This window comes from Sorex araneus, chromosome 6 (assembly GCF_027595985.1).
Source record: "Sorex araneus isolate mSorAra2 chromosome 6, mSorAra2.pri, whole genome shotgun sequence".
NCBI lineage: Eukaryota > Metazoa > Chordata > Mammalia > Eulipotyphla > Soricidae > Sorex > Sorex araneus.
In genome coordinates this window covers 158,332,166-158,355,842 of record NC_073307.1, presented here as the reverse complement: position 1 = coordinate 158,355,842, position 23,677 = coordinate 158,332,166, and the positions used below count along the sequence as shown (strand labels likewise).

The 23,677-nt window shown below is 40.0% G+C and overlaps 1 protein-coding gene across 1 annotated transcript; it reads right to left on the bottom strand.

The window, feature by feature from the left end:
- Positions 1-1,437: 1,437 nt before the first annotated feature.
- On the bottom strand, positions 1,438-17,323 carry MS4A7 (membrane spanning 4-domains A7). The gene is made up of 6 exons (XM_004620811.2): positions 17,237-17,323; positions 9,746-9,880; positions 7,478-7,534; positions 5,041-5,247; positions 3,334-3,435; positions 1,438-1,847 (listed from the first exon to the last, which is right to left on the bottom strand). The coding sequence occupies exons 1-6, from the start codon at positions 17,318-17,320 to the stop codon at positions 1,779-1,781; spliced, it is 654 nt and encodes a 217-aa protein (XP_004620868.2). The 5' UTR covers positions 17,321-17,323; the 3' UTR covers positions 1,438-1,778.
- Between the last annotated feature and the right edge of the window lie 6,354 nt (positions 17,324-23,677).

Here is a 23,677-nt window from a genome sequence, read left to right as displayed (position 1 = left end):
GAGAGAGGGGAGAGAGAGAGAGAGAGAGAGAGAGAGAGAGAGAGACAGGAAGAAGCAAAGTGCCTCCCATAGAGGGTGGGAGTGGGAGGTGGGGTGGGAGGTGGGGTGTTGGGAGATGTTGGTAGGGAAACAAGGGATATTGGTGGTGGGAAATGGTGGAGGGATGGGTGCTGGATCATTGTAAGACTGAAACCCAATTATGAACAGCTTTGTAATGGTCTATCTCATGGATATTCAGTTAAAAATTTTTTTTTTGCTTTTTGGGTCACACCCAGCTATCCACAGGGGTTACTCCTGGCTCTGTACTCAGGAATTACCCCTAGTGGTGCTCAGGGGACCATATGGGATGCTGGGAATTGAACCCGGGTCGGCTGTGTTCAAGCCCTATGTGCTGTAATTTTTTTTTTTTAAATAATGTGTGAGACTCTGCGCCAGGTTGTTTTCATTCAGGGTGTCCCAGAAGGGGAAGGTGAGAACCTTCCCTGCCCCAAGGAACCCAGCCCCAGCAGCTGACCTCCACTACCCAACTACCCCCATGCTCCAGGCTGCTTGAGAGTATTCCGCCCTCATGGGCAGAGCCTGGCAAGCTACCCGTGGCATATTCGATATGCCAAAAACAGTAATAATAGGTCTCATTCCCCCGACCCTGAAAGAGCCCCCAATCATTGGGAAAGATGAGTAAGGAGAGGCTGCTAAAATCTCAGGGCTGGGAGGAATAGATACTTTACTGGTGCCCGCGCGAGTAAATCAATGAACAACGGGATGACAGTGATACAATGATGAAAATGTCACAAAATATAATTGCACAAAACTAAATACAGCCTATTACACAACAAGTCCATAAGGTTCAGTTTTTCAGAACCATAATCCTTTGTTTTTGGTTTGTTGGTGACCAAAAATTCTTTAAGTGATGCTTGGCTATGATTAGAGTTTTCCCACTTGTATTGCTGTGTAACAATGCACCATTGTCTGAATAGACCACAAGTTTTTTTCTCTTTCACCATTCAATAGTTTTTATTTGAGTAGTATTTTGTGAATTATTTTCATGATCATTTTTGTATGATGCTACTTGGAAAACATGAATATTTGCATTTATATTAAACATTTTATTTTGGGGTATGTCCCAATGCCTAAATCTGGGGATAATATCAGGAACGTATTTATTCAAAAGGTCACGTTGTTTAATACGAAAATGAATTTGATATTATTTTTCTATGTAAAATTTATTAGTATAGAACTTGCATTAAACAAATGGTTGTCATTAGTTATAATCTTTCATTTTCTACAAGAAAAAAGTCATTACATGAGCTAGAACAGTGAGCCATATTAAATTGACAGATTTTCAATTCATGTGATTGACAGAAATGAAGTTATACTCATTTTAAAATTATTAAAGTTCCTAATAACTAGTATTTAAGCACATAAACATAAAAGTACAAAACTGGTGTTGACATATACACATGATGTATCACACTCACACAGCAGTGTTCATTTTCTCTTCATCTTTAGATACAGATGAATCGCGTCCAGTTCAGTTTATCTGGTGAAGCCTACCAAGATCATGGCCATTTTTGAAGTTTGGTTAATTAAATTATACTCACCGGGGATTTGGGGAAATTATTTCAAAGGGTATAGTGAGCAAGTATAAAACAGAAGATACTTTTTTATTTCTTTCAGAATGACTCAAGTAGTTGAAATAGCAGAAAAGTTTATGTTTTGCAAGTAGAGCTTTGATCCACTCCTTTCTCCTGAAAGACAAAGAGCTACTCAGACTCAATCTATGGGCTTGAAGAAGTCTTTTTGACATGCTGGATAAGATCTTGTGATTGAGGCAAAGAAAATTCACTCTAGGGAAAAAAAAAGTGGAAAGCTTGTAACTATTTCACGGTGATTCCATAAAATTAAAAAATAAATAAATAAATAAGGGTTCATTATAATTGGATGTTATTTTAATTATCTTCAGTTTTGAGGTTTCTAGAACACATTTACAATGAGTTCTATCTAAATTCTATAAAGGATGGCTACGCTAATATTGCATAATACATAATTGCACGTGTAAGGGCATAAATATTCATTTAAACATGTGTCATTCTCCAAAATGCTAATCACAGAACTATTTTTAAATAAGATCATAGTTAAGATTATAGCTGCATCTTAAATATTCAGTCCATTTGCAAATTTCCTTTAGTTTCACTAGAGCTTTTAAAGGAGATGAAAGTATTTTAAAGACACAAAAGGAAGTAAGGAAGAACATAGGAAAGCATAAAAAGAGCAGAGGTAAACTAGTAGAATCTCATGACATTAGCAAGGTAAACTTGCCTCCGGAGACTCACTAGAAAGCTCTGTACAAGGACAAACAGTTTTGTTTCGAATCACCTTGAGATACAGTTAAGAACTTTCACGATTGAGTTTCAGTCATACAATGATTGAGCACCCATCCCTCCACCAGTGTGCATCTTCCACCACCAATGTTCCCAGTGTCCCTCCCGTCAACTCCCCCATCCCAATCCTCTTTCTCTGTGGCAGGCACCTTCCTTCTTACTCTCTTTCTACTTTGGGGCATTATGGTTTACATTACAGATACTGAGAGGCCATCATGTTTGGTCCTTAGTCTACTTTTAGCACGCAGGAAATACAGTTTTACCCTTAAGTCTGTATCAGTCATTAGCCATATTATTTTATCCAAGGATAGGCCTTGGGAAACGTGATTTCTAAAACCCTCTCACTTTACATTACGAAGTTCTCTAACTGGTTACTGCCTATTCAGCACCAATGCATCCCTGACGATCAGTGTAATTCTTGAGAAACCCATTGATTGAAATGTTTGCTCACTTTCTCATAACCGATTTTTAAAAATATTTTAATTGTTTAATTTTTAATTTTTTTTTTTGCTTTTTGGGTCACACCCAGCAATGCTCAGGGGTTACTCCTGGCTTTGCACTCAGGAATTACTCCTGGCAGTGCTTGGGGGACCATATGGGATGCTGGGGATCGAACCCGGGTCGGCCGCGTGCAAGGCAAAAGCCCTACCCGCTGTGCTATCGCTCCGGCCCCTGTTTGTTTGTTTTTTTTAATTTTATCATTATAAAGTTATTCACAACAATTTACCACATCCAATACTTCAACACCATTCCCACCATGACCACTACACCTTCCTACCACCATTATTTCAAATCCTCTCACCACCACCCAAGCCTGTCCCAAAGCAGGTGCAAAATAATTTGTTTTGTATTGCCTATCACGACCAATTCTTAACGTCTCTTTCTAGACCTGAGTCCTCATAGCTCAAATCAGAGGACGTAACAGGTATCATGTGGCTCGCCAGATGCTTACCCCCAGGTTCTTGGAGCAGTTCTGTTTCCACAAAATCACAGAGGCATATGCAGCTAGGAGGAGCTCCAGGACAGTGAAGAGGAACATCACCACCAGCACAGTCTGCATATGAGGGCACAGAGGGTTGGGGGCAGAGATTAGTCCATAGACCTGCCTGAGAGGACACTGAGAGATGGAGGTTCTAGCAGTGCAGAAAATGATGGACAGGGAACATGATTTAGTCCCATTGTCTCTTTTGTTTCTCTTAACAGAAGGATGAAAGCCTCAAGCTCCATTTCACAAACTTGATATCCCACATTCTAAATAATCCACATTTATCTGGAATAATTATTTTGGTTTTGTCTTTGATGTTTTTGTTTCCATAATGATGTTTCCTACTATGAGATTAAACATCTTTTTAAATATCCATTGTCATTTAGGCAACCTAGATATGATAGTGTCACATTTTATGGTTTTTGACTTAGAATGTTCCTGTACCTCTCCACCACCAAACTACCCAAGGTTTGGGTTTGTTTAGTTTTTGCATTGATCTCAGTACATTCCTTTAGTATAAAATATCATTTTCTTAATTCTGAAAAATTCTCAGGTTATATGTTTCCTCCAGTCCATGTTTCTCTCCTGAAACTCATATAAGATATGGGTTGAACATTTCTTGTCACATCTTCTTTTTTTATTATATAGTTATTATGGTCTGGAGTGATAGCACAGGGGTAGGGCATTTGCCTTGCACGTGGCTGAGCCGGGTTTGAGTCCTCCGACCCTCTCAGAGAGCCCAGCAAGCTACCAAGAGTATCCCGCCCACATGGCAGAGACTGGCAAGCTACCCATGGAGTATTCGATATGTACCCATGGAGTATTCGATATGCCGAAAACAAGTCTCACAAAGGAGACATTTGCCCGCTTGAGCAAATCGATGAACAATGGGACAACAGTGCTACAGTGCTATAGTTATTATATTTTCCAAATGTTTACCTTAGTCTGATGTTCAGTTCTTAATTTTAAGGATAATATATTTATTTCTAATTATATTTTGTCCTGGGGAATCCATTTGCTCTTTTCTATTTTACTATCCAGTTCTTTCTTTTGGGCTTGACTTTATATCTATAAGCATTTAAAATAATTTTCCATTATTGTCATTTCAAATTAATATATTATTCCTAATTCTTGGCAGGTAACTTTCATGTTTGTTTCATTTTTTTTGCTGCCCACTTTTTTTCCTTATGTTCTCTTCTATTTAACAAATTTTGGAAATGAGGTGGAGGGAAGGAAACTGGGGACACTGGTGGTGGGAAATGTATACTGGTGGAGGGATGGGTGTAGGAACACATTATGACTAAAACCCGACCATGAACAGTTTTGTAACTGCATATCTAGAGGTGATTCAATTTAAAAGCAAATGAGGGTGGGAGGGTGGGTAGGTTATACCCGGCACTGTTTGAATATATTAGCTATTTCTGGCTGGTGGTCAGGGTTTTTTCCCAGCAGTGCTCAGTAAGTAGATCATGATTTAATATAATGCATTCCCGTATTATATGTCTTCTGAAAAGCCTTTTCAAACTATACTTCTCACCCCACCCCTGTCCAGCTGCAGGCATTTAATCCAATTCAACTGAAGAAAGCTGAAAAAGCAGGGGTGATGTGGAGGGGGGGCGGGGCAGGGAGCATTCATCTTCCACATGATTCAATATTCAACCCCAACCTACTTACAGTGAGGCTGGACCCCGTCAGGAGGCAGTCCTTGGCTTTGTAGGCTGAATAATGGTATGGAATATTCGAAATATTCGGCAATGAGGCTAGAGAGTCATTTCCGGAGTCACATTGCTTAGAGGCCGTCTTCAGGGCTTTCAGGGTAGCGGCAAGGAGGAAGAGACCGATCCCAGCTACAACAGCGCTAATAAGATTTAAGATCAAGACCTGGAAGAGAAATTCTGCCTTAGAGTTCCACACAGAGTGTGGTATTATCCCCTTCTCCCGTGACAATATTACTTATATTACTCCCCTGGGTTTCTCTACCACTCGTCTGTATACTCCAGCGTCATTTAGTTCTTCGTTTGCTATAATTAAACCAAGTCTTACAAAGGAAATGAGGAAGGGAGGGAGTTAGATCATTAAGACTGCCGATTGGTCCTCATTTGTCCACGGGATCCTATTGATCAGTCCACAAACTCTCATTTGCAAGGGATATGCAAAATCTGATTGGTCATTCTCCCAAATCCTCATTTACATACGGTGTGACCAATCAGCGGAAATGACTAAGCGGTTGGGATAAAGGATAGATGCATCAGTTCAGGTATCTGTAGAGGGAAGTCAGTGGTAGCGGGTCTCGGACCCAGAGCTTGCTGTTCTTGGACTCCTATTAGCGCTGCAACGGAAGATTTCATGGAAGAATCAGTCTGCAGGAATGAACCTCTCTGTGTGCACTGGAAATGGAGGGCTGCAACACGGAAAACGTCTAGCGATTGGCAAGCTAGTCTTACCATCCAGCAGAACCTGACGTTAATCAGATCCATGCAACCCATGATTGCTGAATTTGAAATAATTATGAGTAACCTTCCCCGTCAGAGACAGAGAGAGAGAGAAGTTTTGGTTTTAACACTCTCTTGCAGTAAATGAACATAGAGGTGGAATCGTCAGATCACAGCATGACCTCCTTTGACTTCCTCCATAGGCTCGGAATCATTGAACTATTTTAAGGACTTTGCTCTCTCCGGGGAAATTCCATCTATAGCTTCTCTTTCTGTAAAGCTGCAAATTTAGGCCAAAAAAAAAAAAGTCAGTGACACACTAGAAGAGTTGAAATGGTCACTTAGAGATCCATTTGGAGTATGAGAACCAAGAGCAACCCACACACACCCTACTGGGTAAGAGGACTCACAGAGGACCTTCCTCTCCAAAAGCAATGTTGGGTCCGGCTGTGCCATGTTCCTTCTCTTTGGGTACAGATATTGTGGGATACAGTGACTATATCCCACCTTTGTTTGGGGAAAACAAAGGTGGTGGCTCTGCCTTCTTCACCCTTAGTTCTGTTGTTCTGTCTTTGAATATTGAAACTCTGAAGGAAAAGTGGAATTGAGGGGTCTATGTTCCACATGTGAAGCCCACCCAGAATGTCAGCTCATTCCAAAGATGGTTCCTTCCCTTTTCCGGGTACTCTGAGAACTTGGGGAACTACCTCTAAGAGATGTTGGTTTACCTTTCACATGGTTTGTTTACCTTTCCCATTGTATAAATGAGAACACTGAAGCATCGAGGAGGAAGAAGCTTTTTCAAGCATACAGACAGGATTAGTCAATGGAAGAAGTGGGAGAAGAGAATGTTTCCTGATTCCAAGTCCAGAACTCTGACCCCCATCTCATGCTTTAAAGCTCTATAAAACCCAGTTTACTAGTTCTTGGGTGTAGACTTTAATTTCCAGCATCGGGAATATAGTTCTGTTTCATAGAGCAATTTTTGGAATTCTTATTCCTGGCTAATCAAACATGGATTTACTGGCATTCCACCTGGCTCAGGATAAACATTTCCCACCCACATTATGGGTGTGTGGTTGGTGAGCATAAATGATGAGAGGAGCAAAATACATAGATTCTTTCTCTCCTCTCTTCATACTATCTTGACCTTTGTTAGAGATGTCACAATTATCTTATAGTCTCCTGTTTTGAGGTAGTAGGAGCAAATCACCAGACCTAAGTTTATATACTTCTGACCCTGATACTTGGGAAAATTGACTCTTACAATTTCTTACAAGGCAACTTTTTCCAAAAAAAAAAAAGGATGTATGACCCTCAATGTGGAGGGTCTACCCCATTTATAACCAAGATCATAAGTTTTAAGGAGTCTATGGTATGCTTTAAATTTCCACTATTTAAGCTATAGGGGTAAACTTTCTGCCAACTTACAATAGGATGCAAGAGCACTACTGGGGTGGTGGTGGGGGGGCGGGTTTGTGTTCTACAAGGCAAATAATTGGAACTCTACTGCTTGCTTAGCCGATGAAGCAGAAGGGAGAACTTCACCAGTGGGGAGAACTTAGGAGTCTCTTCTCTGCTTCAATCTGTGCTTTTCTGCAGTGTCAAATGGAACTTTTGAACTGAGGAATCAACTCTGAACTTTATTTTACTCCAATCAGCTGACATGTGATACTTACAAAGGTCTTGGTTGATTTTTTTCCAAAGATAATTGAGAGGGCTCCAGTAATGCCAAACTGCTCAGAGAAGAGAAAAATGATCAGATTAGATAGATTATGGAAGGGAAAGAAACATGTTTTTTTCAATAACTCAATCAATCAGAGCTGAGTGTTTAACGGAGGTAAAGGTAGGTAATACACAATAACCTTTTAGTATCTGTATTGCAAAACATAATGCCCAAAAGAGAGAGAGACACAGAGACAGAAAGACAGAGAGAGAGAGAGAGAGAGAGAGAGAGAGAGGAAGAAAAAAAGTGCCAAGTGCCTGCCATGTCGGGGGGCAGGAGAGAAACTGGGGACATTAATGGTGGGAAATGTACACTGGTGAAGTGGAACAGGTGTTGGAACATTATGTGACTGAAACCCAATCATGAATAACTTTTTAACTGTGTATCTTACTGTGATTCTATTTAAATCAATCAATTAATTAGAAGTTTTTAAAAGAAGATTAACATTTTAGGGAAAGAACACTGTAGGGTTGATATGAGCTCGTATCAATTCCCATCTTCAGGAGGTGTTAAAGAATATGCAGGTGCATAAAGGGGTCGAGCTTCTGTTACAAAAGTCATTCAGAGCTGAGGAGGTCTGGAGAGAAGTTAAACATGGAAGAAGGAAAGTGTTGCTAAATTAAAAGACTAATTACTGGTGATAGAGGAAAAACTAATGAGTTTAATAAGTGAAATATGTGAGTAGTCAATAAAAGCACTGTAGCACTTCATCCCGTTGTTCATTGATTTGCTCGAGTGGGCACCAGTAATGTCTCCATTGTGAGACTTGTGACTGTTTTTGGTATATTGAATACACCACAGGGAGCTTGCCAGGCTCTGCCATGCGGGCAGGATACTCTCAATAGCTTGCCGGGCTCTCCAAGAGGGACGGAGGAATCGAACTTGGGATGGCCACGTACAAGGCAAATGTCCTACCCGCTGTGCTATTGCTCAAGTCCATCAATAAAAACACTTGGGGAAAATGCACTGATTGCACAAAACACAGGAACACAGTGGATTCAAGACATAGGTGCAGGTGGGCTGATTAAGACTGAGGTTGAGGAAAGTGGGAAGTACAAGGCAGCTGTAAAGAGTTATCATAATCCACAGAAGCCAGTGACATCAAGGATACAGCTGGTGAAAAGAGGATGTTAGGAGAAGCTGAAACACTGGTAAAGTTTGTGGCTTTAGGGTTGAGTAATCACAGACAAGGAGAGTCTGGCATGAGCTAACTCTGGCTTTCATAAGAGAATATGAGATTCATAGCCACTGGTTAAAGTATAGAGAAATTGCACTTTGAACCAGGAATAGAATAGTCACACTCTCTTATGTGACTGCATAGGGCAAGTTTATACAAGCACTGTATCCATAGAGAGGTGGTGTGTTGCACGGGATGTACAATTTTTTTTCTCATTTCTTTATGGAAAATATGTACTCTTTTGAGGGAAGTATGAGTCTGATCTTGCTATTCTCCCCCCAGAAAAAAAGATCCACTGGCATCTGTGTAACTACTTGGTGAAATTCTGAAAAAAAAAATTAGTTCTCAAGGGTTTATGATTGCATCTGAACACACAACAAAAGTAGGGGCTGGAGTGATAGCACAGCGGGTAGGGCGTTTGCCTTGCACGCGGCCGACCCGGGTTCGATTCCCAGCATCCCATATGGTCCCCTGAGCACCGCCAGGGGTAATTCCTGAGTGCAGAGCCAGGAGTGACCCTTGTGCATCGCCAGGTGTGACCCAAAAAGAAAAAAAAAAAAAAAAAGTATATCTGCTTCCCAGAAGTCTTATCATTGCAATTTAATTCCTTGAAAACCTGGGGCATCTACAAGTGTTAATAATTTAATTTTTGTTGTTTGTTCTGGACCACACCTGGCAGTGCTCAGGGCTTACACCTTGCTCTGTACTCAGGGATCACTCCTGGCAGTCTTGGGGAACCATATAGGATGTTGAGAATGCAACTTTGGTCAGCTTTGTGCTGGGCAAGTACCCTACCCACTGTACTATATTTCTCTGGTCACTAATTTAAGTTTTTTTTAAATGACTTTTCATTGTTTACTTGAAAAAGGAATGATTCTTAAAATTGGAGGGATTACAATGACTTCATTGACCCCCCTCCCCGCCCTTGAGTTAGAGAAAGATTTCCGGCCTTTGGAACTCAGTTGCTCACTTAGTTATCAATGACTTAACATTCACTTTTCATTCATAATACGCTTGAGGTCTTGGAGACCTCCCTCTACTTACACACAGAGCTCCAGCAAATGGGTACCCAGACATCAAAATGATGGAAACTGCTGTGTTGAAGTAGGGAGGGTAGGGAGCAGAAACCATAATCGCCCCCAAACTGGAAATCATCAGGCAACATAGTATCTGGATAGTCTGCAACAGATGAAGAGAGAATATTCTAGAATAAGGTGCATTAAACTTTTTTCACTTCCGATCTCTCTGCAGCCCAAGTTATTTTCACAAAACTCTGAGTATATAAGTATATAAAATAGTATACAAATCAAATATCTACAGGTCTTAAGTAATTTGGACTCATAGTAAGTTTCATTAAAAATGACCCCTACATCCATTACATGACCTTATATGGGGTCATGTATAATCCAGTTAGAGAGAAGAGATGGATTACAGTTAGATGGATTATAGAAAGTGACCTTATCAAGAGAATATTGATAGAGGGTTCAACTTAAATTGAAATAAAATAAATAGACCATCTTGATTTATATTAACTTCACTGTCACTATCACTGTCATCCCACTACTCAATGATTTGCTCGAGCAGGCACCAGTAACATCTCCATTGTGAGATTTGTTGTTACCGTTTTTTCCATATCAAATATGCCATGAGTAGTTTTCCAGGCTCTGCTGTGTGGGCGAGATACTCTTGGTAGTTTGCGGGGCTCTCTGAGAGGGCTGGAGAAATGGAACCCAAGTAGGCCACATGCAAGACAAATGCTCTACCCGCTGTGCTATCACTCCAGCCCTATATTAATTTATCAGTAGATTTATTTTATTTTGTTTTACATTTCAAGGACCTCTCAAGATACTCATTAGGCTGGGGGTACCCAACTGGGTGTTACTTGATCAACCTAAGTGTCTGTTTAATACAACGTCTCAAGGATGTGGTCTTCCTTGGGCTCTTCAGTTTGGGGAGTCACCCAAACCACACTAGTAGTAATCAGGAGTCTCCGGGATGCACTCAGTGAAGCTTGGGGATTCCTATGGTGTCGGAAATCAAACATGAGTCAGCTGTATGCAACGCATGTATTTAAACCCTTTACTATCTCTTTGTCCCCCTGAGGGTTTTAGTAGTTTTTATATTTTTAATGCACAAATGGTAGCAGAGATCCACCTACATTTGTTGAACATTTGATGCATTACGGTGTTCATCTTATCTTGATCACAGAGGAGAAAAGCAAAGTACTAAGAGTTAATGTAACTTGTACAAACCTGAACAAATAACTAAGTAAAGAAATAGGGACTGTAGCCTTCTTAGTTTGATCTAAGAGTTTCACTCTTACTCATTCTTTAATGAATACATAATTTACAGACAACAGGAAAATAGAATAGAGAGAATCAAATAACCTGTATCACTACTATTTATTTAATACATATTGTATGCAAATAGAAAAAGAACAAAAATGTAAATGAAATTAACTGTCTTTGAGTATATGTTATGTGCATTATCTCCCTTCAAAGATAAGTTCCACAAAAGTAGAATAAAATAAAAGTAGTAGAAAAAGAGTCCTGAGAAATATTGGGAACATAGAGTAAACCACATAAAGCATTATTTTCTTCCTTATGAACTTGTGCTTCATTTTGAATAAAAAAGGGAAGGTTAGCGCCAACCTTACCAGTGTGACATTCCCTCTTATCATTGTCTCCACATTCCCATGCATCCCCCAACCCTGTCCCCTTGGCAGGCACAAAATCATTTATTTTATATTGCATGTTAACAACAAAATGGTAAATGGAATCATCGGAAAAATAGCTCAGTAAATAAAAATTTTGTAAAAAAAAAAAAAAGAGGGAAGGCCACTGGATAATTTTGAGCCAAGAAATTTTTTTGATCATTTAAAACTCTTTCTACCTTGTTTTCATTAGAATAGATAATTAAGGAAATAAAATAAGATTAATAGAATAAATATAAAAAATTTAAAGAGAGAATATTGCAATAAATTCATATATGAGGGGCTGGAGAGATAGCACAGCGGGTAGGGCGTTTGCCTTGCACGCGGCCGACCCGGGTTCAAATCCCAGCATCCCATATGGTCCCCTGAGCACGGCCAGGGGTAATTCCTGAGTGCAGAGCCAGGAGTAACCCCTGTGCATCGCCAGGTGTGACCCAAAAAGCAAAATAAATAAATAAATAAATAAATAAATTCATATATGATATGATGTTGAGTTGAAAGAAGATGGTAGTAACAGGGGTATTAAGAAGTAGCTGGATTCTATGTACTGTGGAGATTAAACCCATAGAACTGCTGACAATTTTAATATGAGTTATGAAAAAGAGTAACAGACTTTTCCTTAAAGGAAATAATTTTTAAAATTATGTTTATTATTTTATTTTACTTTTATTCATTGTCATTTTATTACTTTTATTATTATTTTATTATATATTTCCTTAAATGAAATAAAGGTTTTTCCTTAAAGGAAAAAATACTTAGAGTTATTTTGGCTTGAGCAACAATAATTATGAATTAACATTGATCTGAGATGGGAAAGAATGGTGAGTATTTTAGGGGATGATCAGGATTTCTGTCTTGAAAATATGGGAGACATACCACATAGCCCAGTGTGTGTGTGTGTGTGTGTGTGTGTGTGTGTGTGTGTGTGTGTATGTATGCATATATATATATGTGTGTGTGCACAGACTATGGGATAGATGAGCCTCAGTTTGGAAAATATGTAAAAAGGGCACTGATTGTAGTATGGCATTTGCCTTGCAAGTAGCCAACCCAGATTTGATCTCTGGCACTGCAAATGGTCCCCTGAACCCTATTAGGAGTAAGCCCTTGCACAGAGTCAGAAATAAACCCTGAGCACAGCCAGTTGTGACACCACCACCCCCAAAAGAAACCCAAAATAAGTAAAAATAAGGAATACAGAATTTTAAAAAATACAAAAATGATAAATGGAGATAACATTTAAGACCATATCATTGGATGAAGTTATCATTGGGATAAACAGAGAAAAGTGAATAGAATTAATGCTTTAACTGTGGATAATGCTAAGTTTAGGATCATAGACATAACCAGAAATAGTAAAGGAGTGTAAAAGTAGCATATTAGGAGGAGGAAAATGAGAAATTAGCCCAAGAAAATATCCAATAAGTCACATGAACAAAATGTTAAAGAGAATAGTTCATTTAAAGAATATCTTTTAGCTCAATAAAGGTAACAGAGATTGGGAAAACTGGGTGAGTAATGTGTAGCAAAAGAAACAAGTACCATTGGGTATAATTGAAGAAAGAATATCATTCAAGAATATTTGGGGAAAAGGTGAATAATTAGAATAGTAATTAATCAATCCTACAATTTCTGGAGCAGTGATAAGATACAATGTCTATTAACAAAGGAAGGACTATTTTTTTTTGTTTTTTAAAAATTTATTTTATTTTAGTGTAAAGCTACAACTGTTGAAATTAATTGGATATCAAAGCTCCAATATTAAAGATTGATAACTAAAATTTTAAATTTTTGTGTGAAAGCTTTTATATCTCATGATGGGGTTGTTCAGTCCTTGTCTAAGAATTCACTAAGATGTTTGTTGTTAGTTGAGTCTTCCGTGATATTGGTTTTTTTTTTTTGTTTGAGTTTAGTCGGCTTTTATGTTACTTTCCCATCTAATTTGCTGTGCTCCTACTTGAATATCAGTCTTGAGGAATTAGGAAGTGTGGCCATGTATATGGCTACATGGTCCAGAAACTTCAGGATCTATTGTTTGTTCCATTGGTGAAGTGGTGGGGTCTCAGTGAGGTTGGAACAAGAGTGTGAAGTCAGAGGGAGAGATCTGGAAAGTATGTGTGGATGGAGAGGAGGCTTGGAATATAGACAGTGGTAGGCTTTGCTGGTGTTAGAATTGATAAGGAGCTGGGTGCAACTGAAGGAATTTTATTAAAGGGATACAAATGGGATACTGGGGAGAAGAGGTCAGGGACCTGAGGGTGCATGATGGATATAAAATAGCTAAGGCTTATGAGAAGATCTCCTGGAGCTCTTGAGAGTGAATAACTTAAAGGAAGAAGGAACTGACGTGGAAAAGTGAAAAAAGCAGAAGGCTCGGGAATGCAGCCTCCTGTCTACCTATGTACCACAGGAATTGTGGGAATAGAGTCCTTTTTCTTCCTCCTTTTCTTCTTGATCTTTATTCCCCCTCCCCTTCCCTCTGATGATGACCAGTTTTTGCAGTGACTGAGGTTACACACATACTTGGTCACGGTGCTCACACAGGGGTTTTCTGTGGTTCTCAGGAACCTCAGATCATGAAGCGTGCACATCACATTGAGATACTTTAGGGGGGAGGGGTCACACTCTTCAGTTGTGGTGCTCATGCACATTGTGCTCACCAGGAGTCTCTGAAGTGCTCATATACATGCTCACTTGGGGTTTTACTACTGGCCATAAAGCTCATGAATCATTTTCATTGAGGTGGTTAAGAGGGAGGGTTATATCCTTTAGCTGTAGTGCTAAACAACACAACGGGTTGTTGTGTGGTTAAAAAACTGCCAGCGGTGCCTGAGATCATAAACAATAGAGTTGTCAGGATTGTGCTTGGTGTATGTGTTGGTACTGGTGAATGAACTCATGGCATTGTGCTTGTAAGTCAGATGGTTTAGCCACTAAGCCACCTCCTAGACCCCTCTCTTCCTCTATTCTTTCAACAGTTTGACTCACTGATTATCCTAAGTCTGTAAGGTCGTTAGAATGTACTGGTATATTGAAGGTGCTCAATAAATGGTAGATAAATGTCTGGATGCAAACATATATTTATAATATCTCATTGATACTGAAGCCAATAATGGAATGTGTCTATGAGTCTGTTTAGGGGGTCTAAGGAAAAGGAAGGGAATGCTTCTTCAGAGAGGCAAAGGCAAATCAACATAGAACCAGCCATTTTAAAGTAGTAACTTAAAGAATGAGTACCAGGAAATTATAGTGGAATGACAAGTAGTACTTGGTTTTGTTTTTCAAACAACATATGTATCAAATGGTTTTCTTTTTGGGTCACATTTGGCAGTGCTCATGGCTCACTCCTGGACCTGTGCTCAAGGTAGTGCTTTGGGGACCATATGGAATACTGGGGATCAAATCAGAGTTGGCCACATGCAAGGCAAGAAACTTTCCAGCTGAACTGTCTCTCTCTAGCTCCTCAAATGTGTTTTTGAAGAACAACAATTATTCAAATTTGTCTATATGTCATTTTATACAACACTGATTAATAGTTTTTACAACTATACTCTCTTTGGTCTGAAGAACAATATGCCCAAGTGAGTCTGGGCCACATTTTCTGTAGAAGGTCTTCACTGCTTGTCATCATGTGACAGCTTTTCCTTTTGTTCTCAGCAACACAGATCAGCAAGGACACTTCTCTCACGAGAGCACAGTGTTGAGCTAGTCATGTGAGTGGGAGTTTGCTTCATCTTTAACCAAGAATTATAAAACATTTTATCATCGGCCACATTTCTGCCAGACATCACTTACCCAACCCAAGCGATAGAATCAACAGGGGGCCTGTGGTGAGCAGAACTCACCCAAGATCTTAGCCATGAACTTCCTCAAAAGAGTCAGAAGGACTGGTCCATAGTTGGAAGCCAGCCTGTCACAATTGAAGGGTGGAGGGGTGGGGGCAGAGGGAAGAGGTGGTGGTGAGGGGAGGGCAGAGGGCAATTACAATAGAGATGGGACTGCTGGAAAATTGGAAATTCTGAAATGATCGCTCTGGACAAATATTGAGTGCTGAAAGGAGGTAAAGGGACAAACATGATAACCTATATTAAAAACCAGAATTCCCAAAAGAGGAAGAGGAAGGGGCACTGGGTCACTTCGTATATCTACTTTCTCTTTTTAAAATAATAAACTTATGTGCAAACTCAATCCTTGAACATTAAAGTACTAAAGAAATAAGACTTCTCAGTTGATTCAACAACTCTGTGAAATTAAGTTAGTTTGTCTAAATAAATACCTAAGGTTAGTGTATACTCAGCAAGGAACCAAACTCATTCTCAGAGTCAGAACTTGTTTAATGCTTTAATTTCATTTCGTATCTTACTTTAATTTTTGAAGCATGATCTTCTCTCATCCTATCAAACTCCTGAACTATTTCTTTTTCTCTTAAATAAGAGAAAGACCTGATCCCTTTAAGATTATGTTTTGGACATTCTCAGTGGTTGGACCAGAACTTAGGCTATACTTTTACTTTACTTTACTTCACTGTCACTGTCATCTCGTTGCTCATCGATTTGTTTGAGTGGGCACCAGTAATGTCTCTCATTGTGAGACTTATTGTTACTGTTTTTGACATATCCAATACGCCACGGGTAGCTTGCCAGGCTCTGCTGTGCGGGCGAGATACTCTCGGTAGCTTGCCAGGCTCTCCGAGAGGGGTGGAGGAATCGAACCCGGATTGGCCGCGTGAAAGGCGAACACCCTACCGCTGTGCTATCGCTCCAGCCCCTTACTTTACTTCATTAACAAAAATTCTTGACTATAAAAAATGACAATATGCACAAAGACCTCTTGTGAGCACAGCAAAATATCACCCAAATGATAAACTTCTCTAACTTGGCCTCTTGCATCTCCTGGATCTAAGGAGTATAACCTTCAAAGAAAATCTCTACATCTTGCCCTTCAATAATATTGCTAAGGATAAAGTAGTTCTAAGTTCTAATCCTGATCCCTCAATTCAAGTTCCCAGAAATGGACTCTTTTCACCGAGTAAACAAATAATGCCTCTGACCCCGAAATCTGGGAAGAGGAGTGATTTTTCTGTTTCCTAGCATAACTTCTCTTTCTGTTTGAAAATTTCAGAAGATGGATCTTTGTCTTAACTTTTCCATTGCAGGAATGAATTCAGGACCCAAGAACCCGAATTCTTCCCTCTTGCTGGGTGCTGACAGTGTGTGTCTATGAGTTATGGGTCTCGGTGGTAGCTCAGAAGGTACAGTTCTCTGCTGCTGGTCCACAAAGTCAGTAAGAGACAGAAGCCAGGACAGGGAACAGCATTCTGGGGACTGGAAAGCTCTGGGCCAGTCCCCATATAGTGCATTGATCTGCCACTTAAAAAATAGATTATTTTAATCTTTCTTAATTTTTTTAGATATGAAATCTGTTGACCTAGAACATTTGGGACTCAGGGTTATCCAGACAAAAAGGGAGAAGAATGAGATTCATCCACATGATCTCATCTTGAAATGTTTAAGGAATTACATTTTTTTAACAGAATTATATCTACTATAATATTATTGAGTGAAATGTGTTTCCACTTACATCTCTTTGTTAAAGATGAATTATCAAGGCTATACTGGATATTAGGAAGAAAAGACCTACTAGTTTCAGCTTATTGAAAGATCTGATTATGGCTTTCTTTAAGTCCCATTTCATGTCCCCATTAACCTGAAACCCAACAAGAAAATTTAATAAAGATTCTCTCAGATCTTTTGTAGATCAATTGTCTGGGTTTGTCTACTATGCTTTCCCCACTGTTCCCCCTAAAAGGGAGATATCCTTACCCCAAGAATACTGGGTTCTTTTTGCGCAACATCCTTAAGATTATCTTCTTGTATGAAGCTATCTTTCTCTTCTGGGCCCCTCATGATGGTTTTTGGAGTGAAGATGTCAGTGGTGTTCTTGGTCTTGGGCTCTGTGAGCATGAGAGGGACGGTTCTGAAAGAAGTGGTAGGACTCAGTTAGGACCCAAGATTGACTTTGAGATCTGAAGATCTCAGGGACCAGACTTTGAAGAAATTAAGATTTTTCTGCACTCTCCAAGGGGGACTAGTTCTTTTGGAACAAGCCTGAGAATGGGGACGGGTGTGAGAAGCTGTGGTGTCTGAATGGCCCATTCTCTGTGGGTAGGAATGATGCCACTGGGAGAAATAGGAAACATCTGGAGGAATTCTACGGGTGAGGGATGAACAATCCACACAAAACTTATTTTTCAGCCTGGAGTGCATCCACTTCATTTTTATTCTCTCCCTCCATCTGTTTCTCTAGCTTCCTTCCTGCCCTAATTCATCACATGCCCAGTATCCCCACACCACATGGTCCAGGACTGAAGTCTGATGCTCTTTCTCCACTTCCCACGCTCTCATCAGGGTCTTACTTTCTTTCCATCAAGATGCTGATTAATCCGATTCCATTTTATTTCAGCTCCTATAACATTTCATTATAGGGGCTGCTACACCCAGATTAACTCCCTTGCCTGTAATGGCTCCATATTTGCTTTTTACTGAACCCCTGTCAAAATTCAGGTAGCAGACCAGTCATCCTAGTCCTAAGAACTCTGCAGTTTAGATTTTATTAAATTTGTTTTATACATTAGAAACTTGAAACCAATTAAGTTTAAGTCATTCTCTTTAAATTTAATGGGACAGTTCTATGAAAAATATTATCCTGGAGGTTAAAGAGATTGCAGCGGTCAGAGTGGAGGCCCAGTGGGGTGGCCTTGCATCTTTGCGCCCTAGCATTGAACCACTGACCTGTTTTGCCAGGAATGATCAATGGGCCTGTTGCAGCTTACTGCTAACAAGGACACGTCTTCCTCTTCATATGTCATTGTATCACTGTCATCCCGTTGCTCATTGATTTGCTCGAGCGGGCACCAGTAACGTCTCCATTGTGAGACTTGTTGTTACTGTTTTTGGCATATCAAATACACCATGGGTAGCTTGCCAGGTTCTGCTGTGCGGGTGGGATACTCTCAGTAGCTTGCCGGGCTCTCCGAGAGGGGCGGAGGAATCGAACCTGGGTCGGCCAGGCCAGGTGCAAGGCGAATGCCTTACCCGCTGTGATATCGCTCTATATGTTTGAACCTCCAAACATATGTCATTGCCCCACAAAAATTCTGAACCCATTGGAGCAGGCCAGAAACTAGGACTGCTTAGGCTTAGGAGCACTGAGTAATGGACAACCCCTAGGTCAGCTACTAGTAGTCAGGAGTGGTCAAAAAGTAGACACCCCGGTGGATACAGGGTCTATTTGTAGATGCAGTGAATCTGGTCACTCTCATGCAACAGTGGCCAACTGAACTCAACTGTAGGACTGGGGCTAAGGGGCCGATGTCGTGGTGAAACATGAAGAGATGTAAGCCCCAGCACGCTGCACAGGTATTGGCTACAGGATACCAGCTTACTCTATGATTGAGGGAGCAAATGCCCATACATGAAACAGGACTGACTGTCTTCGGTCTAAAATGGTAAAGACACACACACCGAGAGAGAGAGAGAGAGAGAGAGAGAGAGAGAGAGAGAGAGAGAGAGAGAGAAGAGATCATATAATGATCAAAGGACCTATTCACTAAAAAGATTTAATACTCATCCACAGGATTATCAAACTATGTAAAACAACTACAAGCCAGCCTGAAGTAAAATAATAATAGCAACACAGTAGTAGAAAAAAAATTTAATACCACACTCTCGCCATTTGATAAATCAACTAGACGGAGACTCCATAAGGGAACAGCACCTTTAAAATAATAAATATAACAGAGAGTCTTTATAGACCTTTCTAGACTTCTCTATCCTCCCAAAATTGAGTATACATTCTTCTCCAGTGCTCATAGATCATTCAGTAGGGTAAACTACTAGGAAACAAAACAAATCCCTGTAAAATCATCATTATTTACAATACCCAACATCTGGAAACAGTGCAATTGCCCAACCACAGATGAGTAGATAAAGAAATGATGGCATATATACACAGTAGAACACACCAGGGTGTAAGAAGAGTTGAAATCTGGCAGTTCACTGTAACTTGGTTGGCAGTGGGTGTTGTCATTCTAAATGAAGTCAGAAAGAGAAAGGCAAGCATCAGATGACCTCACCCATATGTGGAATATAAAGAAACAAAGCAAGAAATTAGACAATACCCAATGAAAACAAATCCTGTTATATAGTCACTGTAAGGATTCTAAGGCGGAAAATGACTGAGATCAACTTAAGGATAACAAAATTCTATTGTTTTTAATTTCTTCCAGAATTATCCATATCTCACATACAGGATATGCTAGCTCCTGGAAGTCTGGTTGATATCCTTTAGCTAGCCATATGCTCTGATACCATGTACTTATTTTTTCTTTTATCAGTTGCTAACTATTTGTATAAGAGCAAATGCAATTTTTAAAAATGGGACACGTTCTGAAGAAGCAAATTCAAATTGTTTGAATTTCACCTCCTAAACATTAAATAATTCCTTATGCAGGTCAGAGATAATCGTCGCCATCTCTCATATTCTCTCTATGTTTATGCACAAAGTTTTACCTAAAGAGTCATTTTATCCATGCCATATAGATGGGTTTTTTTTGTGCACTTAATATTATCCTGCAGACATCTCTGGCACTAGCGAATATAATCTTATAATGAAATGGTTAATTCTGAAACATGTTATAAAAGGAACAAACCTTGAAGCTGATATACTAAGTAAAACAAAGCAATGACAAAAGACTAAACATTGTATGAGTTTACTCCTGTGGTTCACCAGGAGGTATACTTTATAGAAACTTAAAATAGGAGTGGCATGCACCTGGGCTGTGGGGATGGGGAATCTGGAATTTTTTGATAGACAGTTTGCTTTGCGAAGACAAAAAATATCTGATTTGGCACCACTGATAAATGTACTTGAAAGTAAATATATTTCATGTAATTTAAAATACTAAATTTCTTGGGTCTCTCTGTCTCTCTCTGTCTCTGTCTCTCTCTTTATGTTTGGGAGGCACACCAGGCAGTGCTCAGGGCTTACTCCTGGCTCTCTGTTGAGAGATTATTCGTGGTGAGCTTAGATTTGGGGACCATATAGGGTGCTGGATCAAACCCATGTCAGACGCATGCAAGATAAGCACCTTACTTGCTGTAGTATCACTGCGGCACCATCATGTTATGTATAATTTATTGTAATAAAGAGAAGTCAAGTCATGTAACAAAATGAATAGATGTTTCAGGACTAAGTTAAGCAATCATATATTTATGATTATTAGGACATTTTTATTTTCTAAGATGGGGAACAAAGCTTTAATGAACATCTTTGATCTTTGGTGTTGTTTCAATTCTTTCCTTAGAGTGACATTTAGGAACAAATTTGCTGGGTTTAAGGATGTGATATTTTAATGTAGACACATAACTGCTACTTTGAGGGAGGAATTTTGTACATGTAATTTCCTCTAAGACTTCAAGAGCTAATGTTATCATGTCCAAACTCCATTGTCTAAAAGAGATGCTTCGTCCTTTATATGCAGCAAGTGGACCAAAACTTTGGTACGACCCATAACTTTTACAAATAGTTCTAAAATTCACGGAAAGCAGGAGCATAACTGCCCTGCACACAATTTTCTCTCTTATAGAATTAAGAAAGACAAGGAAGGATACTATTACTAATATAGAAATCAATCAATCAATAATTACAGTGTTAATGTTTGCTATTTTAAGACGCAGTGCGCGCATGTGCGTGCACGGGCACACGCGCACGCGTGCGCGCACACACACACACACAATGCAGAAACATACAGAAAAGCATAAACTTCCAATCTTGAAGGAAACTTAAGAATCATTCACGTAATTCTCTCATTTGGTAAATGAGCAAAGTGAAACCAGTCAGATAGCGAATCGCAGATTCATGCAGACAACCAAGAGAAGAGTCAAAATCCCTAGCTACCTGTTCAGGACACAGTGAACTTTCTCTGAAGGTGAAACTAAGGTGCCTACCTGTTGTTGAAGCCGGGTTCTGTGTGCTATGCTTGGTGGGCCACCCGGCCTTTGCAGAGCTGCCAGCCAGAACTTCCCACTGGCTGTTCCCGCTGAAAACAACCTTGTTGCTTTTCTCCTCCTCTGAGACTTCCTGTCCCACTCTCAGGAGAGTGTTTGTGATCACACAGGATATGTGTTTTGGCTGTAGTTAAAGTTGATATATCGAAAGTATGGCTGCTTCCTCTTTCTGAATTTCAAGATCTGGAGAAAGACACGAAATAGGAGTAACACATGATCAGAGAAAGAATTGGTGAAGACTAATGAACTCAGTGACATAAAACTTTATTTCCCCATTCCTGCAAGTATGTCAACAAGTTCCTCTTGGCCTGAGTTTTCTCATTCTACTCAAAAGGGATGGATAATTGTAATTCCCCCACAAGGGTGTTAGAATCAAGGAGAAAAGATGAAAGGAGTTTATTTAAAAATTAGGTACTTGATAGCTATTTATACTAATGAAGTTAATTTCGATGGAACTGAAAAGGACTGATTGATTTTGTCATGCTCCTTGTTTTGACAAAGGGGAGCACAGTGTGAGGATTCATTGGCCAGTGGTTATCCTTCCAGCTGCTTCTTCGCTCTCTTGCTCTGGCTCGCTCTCTCTCAGGGAAATGTAGCCACTTCGCAGGAAGGATGTCATGGATTGGAGTCAGAGCACAGCCATTGGAGCTCCAAGGAAGCCTGTGTTCTGGTAAGTACTGGGGGAATGGGAGGGGACTAGGCTGAAAGGACATTGTGGCAAATTCCCACATCCCTCTTGGATAAGAGCCTTTGCTTAGAAAAACAGATTTTGGTACATGCTGGAGTATATAACTTTTAAGCAGAACCTATATTCTACTTTTCAGTTTCCATCAAAGCTGCCAAGATTATTACCAGACACACAGCTGACCTCAATTTAAGCTCTGGCACCACATATGTGCTTCCAAGCCCTGCCGGCAATGATCCCTGAGCACAGAGTCAGAAGTAAGCCCTGAACACAACTAGATGTGGCCCCCAAACAAATAAATAAAGGAGTCAAGGACTTGATTTGGAAGCTCAGGGATGGCAAATGTTTTTCTTGGTTAATACCTTTCCCACCTGAGCTCCCATATGACCCAGCAATACCACTTCTGGTAATATACTCTGGGGGGCTAAAAACACACAGAGGAAACACCACCTGCACTCCTATGTTCACTGCAGCACTATATTCACCATAGCCAGAATCTGGAAAAAACCTAAGTGCTCAAGAACAGATGAATGGATAAAGAAACTATTGCACAGCTACACAATGGAATACTATGCAGCTATCAGGAAAAACAAAACCATGAAATTTTCCTAAAATGGATGGACATGGAGAGTATCATGCTGAGTGAAATGAGACAGAAGCTATAGAATGACTGTACTCATATGTGGTATATAAAAAATAAATATAGTAGAAGAATAATATCCATGATCAGGGAAAACAGGGGTTAAGAGTATTGGTCAATGGTTGGAACCACAAGTGTGTGAGGGACTGAGGGTAGGTAAGATAGAGAGAAGAGACCACTATGACAATAATAACTGGGAATGATCACACTGGACAAGAGCTGAGGGTTAAAAGAAATAAGGTATATTCTGTATACCTTTCAATATCAATACTGCAAATTACAGTGTCCAAAAGGGGGGAGAGAGAGAGAGTGAGAGAGAGAGCGAGAGAGAGCAAAGCACCTGCCATAGAGGCAGGCAGGGGTTAGGGGGTGGGGGGCAATGGGAGAGAACATGGGAACAAAAAGGAAAAAAAATACCTTTTCCATCTGATAGCAGATATCAGAAAACGGAGTATGAGTTATTGTGACTATTTCTGGAATCCATTAGCTATGCCTTCTTTGAGGTCCTAATGTTTTAACTCCACTGGTTTTATCTATTCTTGGTCCCCTCTTGAGTGTCATGGAAGAAATCTCCCACATTACTGTCCTTCATGTCTTCTTGCTCCCGCCATTCCTCCAACAGACTATCCCTGTTATCTTTCAGGTGAACTCTCTGGGCAGATGTATGGATCATCCCCATTTGACCTACTCTTGCTCAGATGTGCAGACAGATTCCATAGCATGATTCCTGACTCCTGGTGTTCCTAACCTTTGGAGCTGAATATAAACAAGACTTGTAGCTTCCTTTAAATAAAGAGAATAAAGCAAAAATGTGTGGAATTATATGATTAAATTACAGAGGGCTAGGCAGAATCTCCTGCTCTCCCACTAG

Coding starts and splice junctions, on each gene's coding strand:
- MS4A7 (XM_004620811.2), bottom strand. CDS start 17,320: ATGAGGGGCCCAGAAGAGAAAGATAGCTTCATACAAGAAGATAATCTT. Junction 9,881..17,236: donor AAGAACCCAGTATTCTTGGG/GTAAGGATATCT, acceptor CATCTGTTGCAG/ACTATCCAGATACTATGTTG. Junction 3,436..5,040: donor TGACGGGGTCCAGCCTCACT/GTAAGTAGGTTG, acceptor CCTCATATGCAG/ACTGTGCTGGTGGTGATGTT.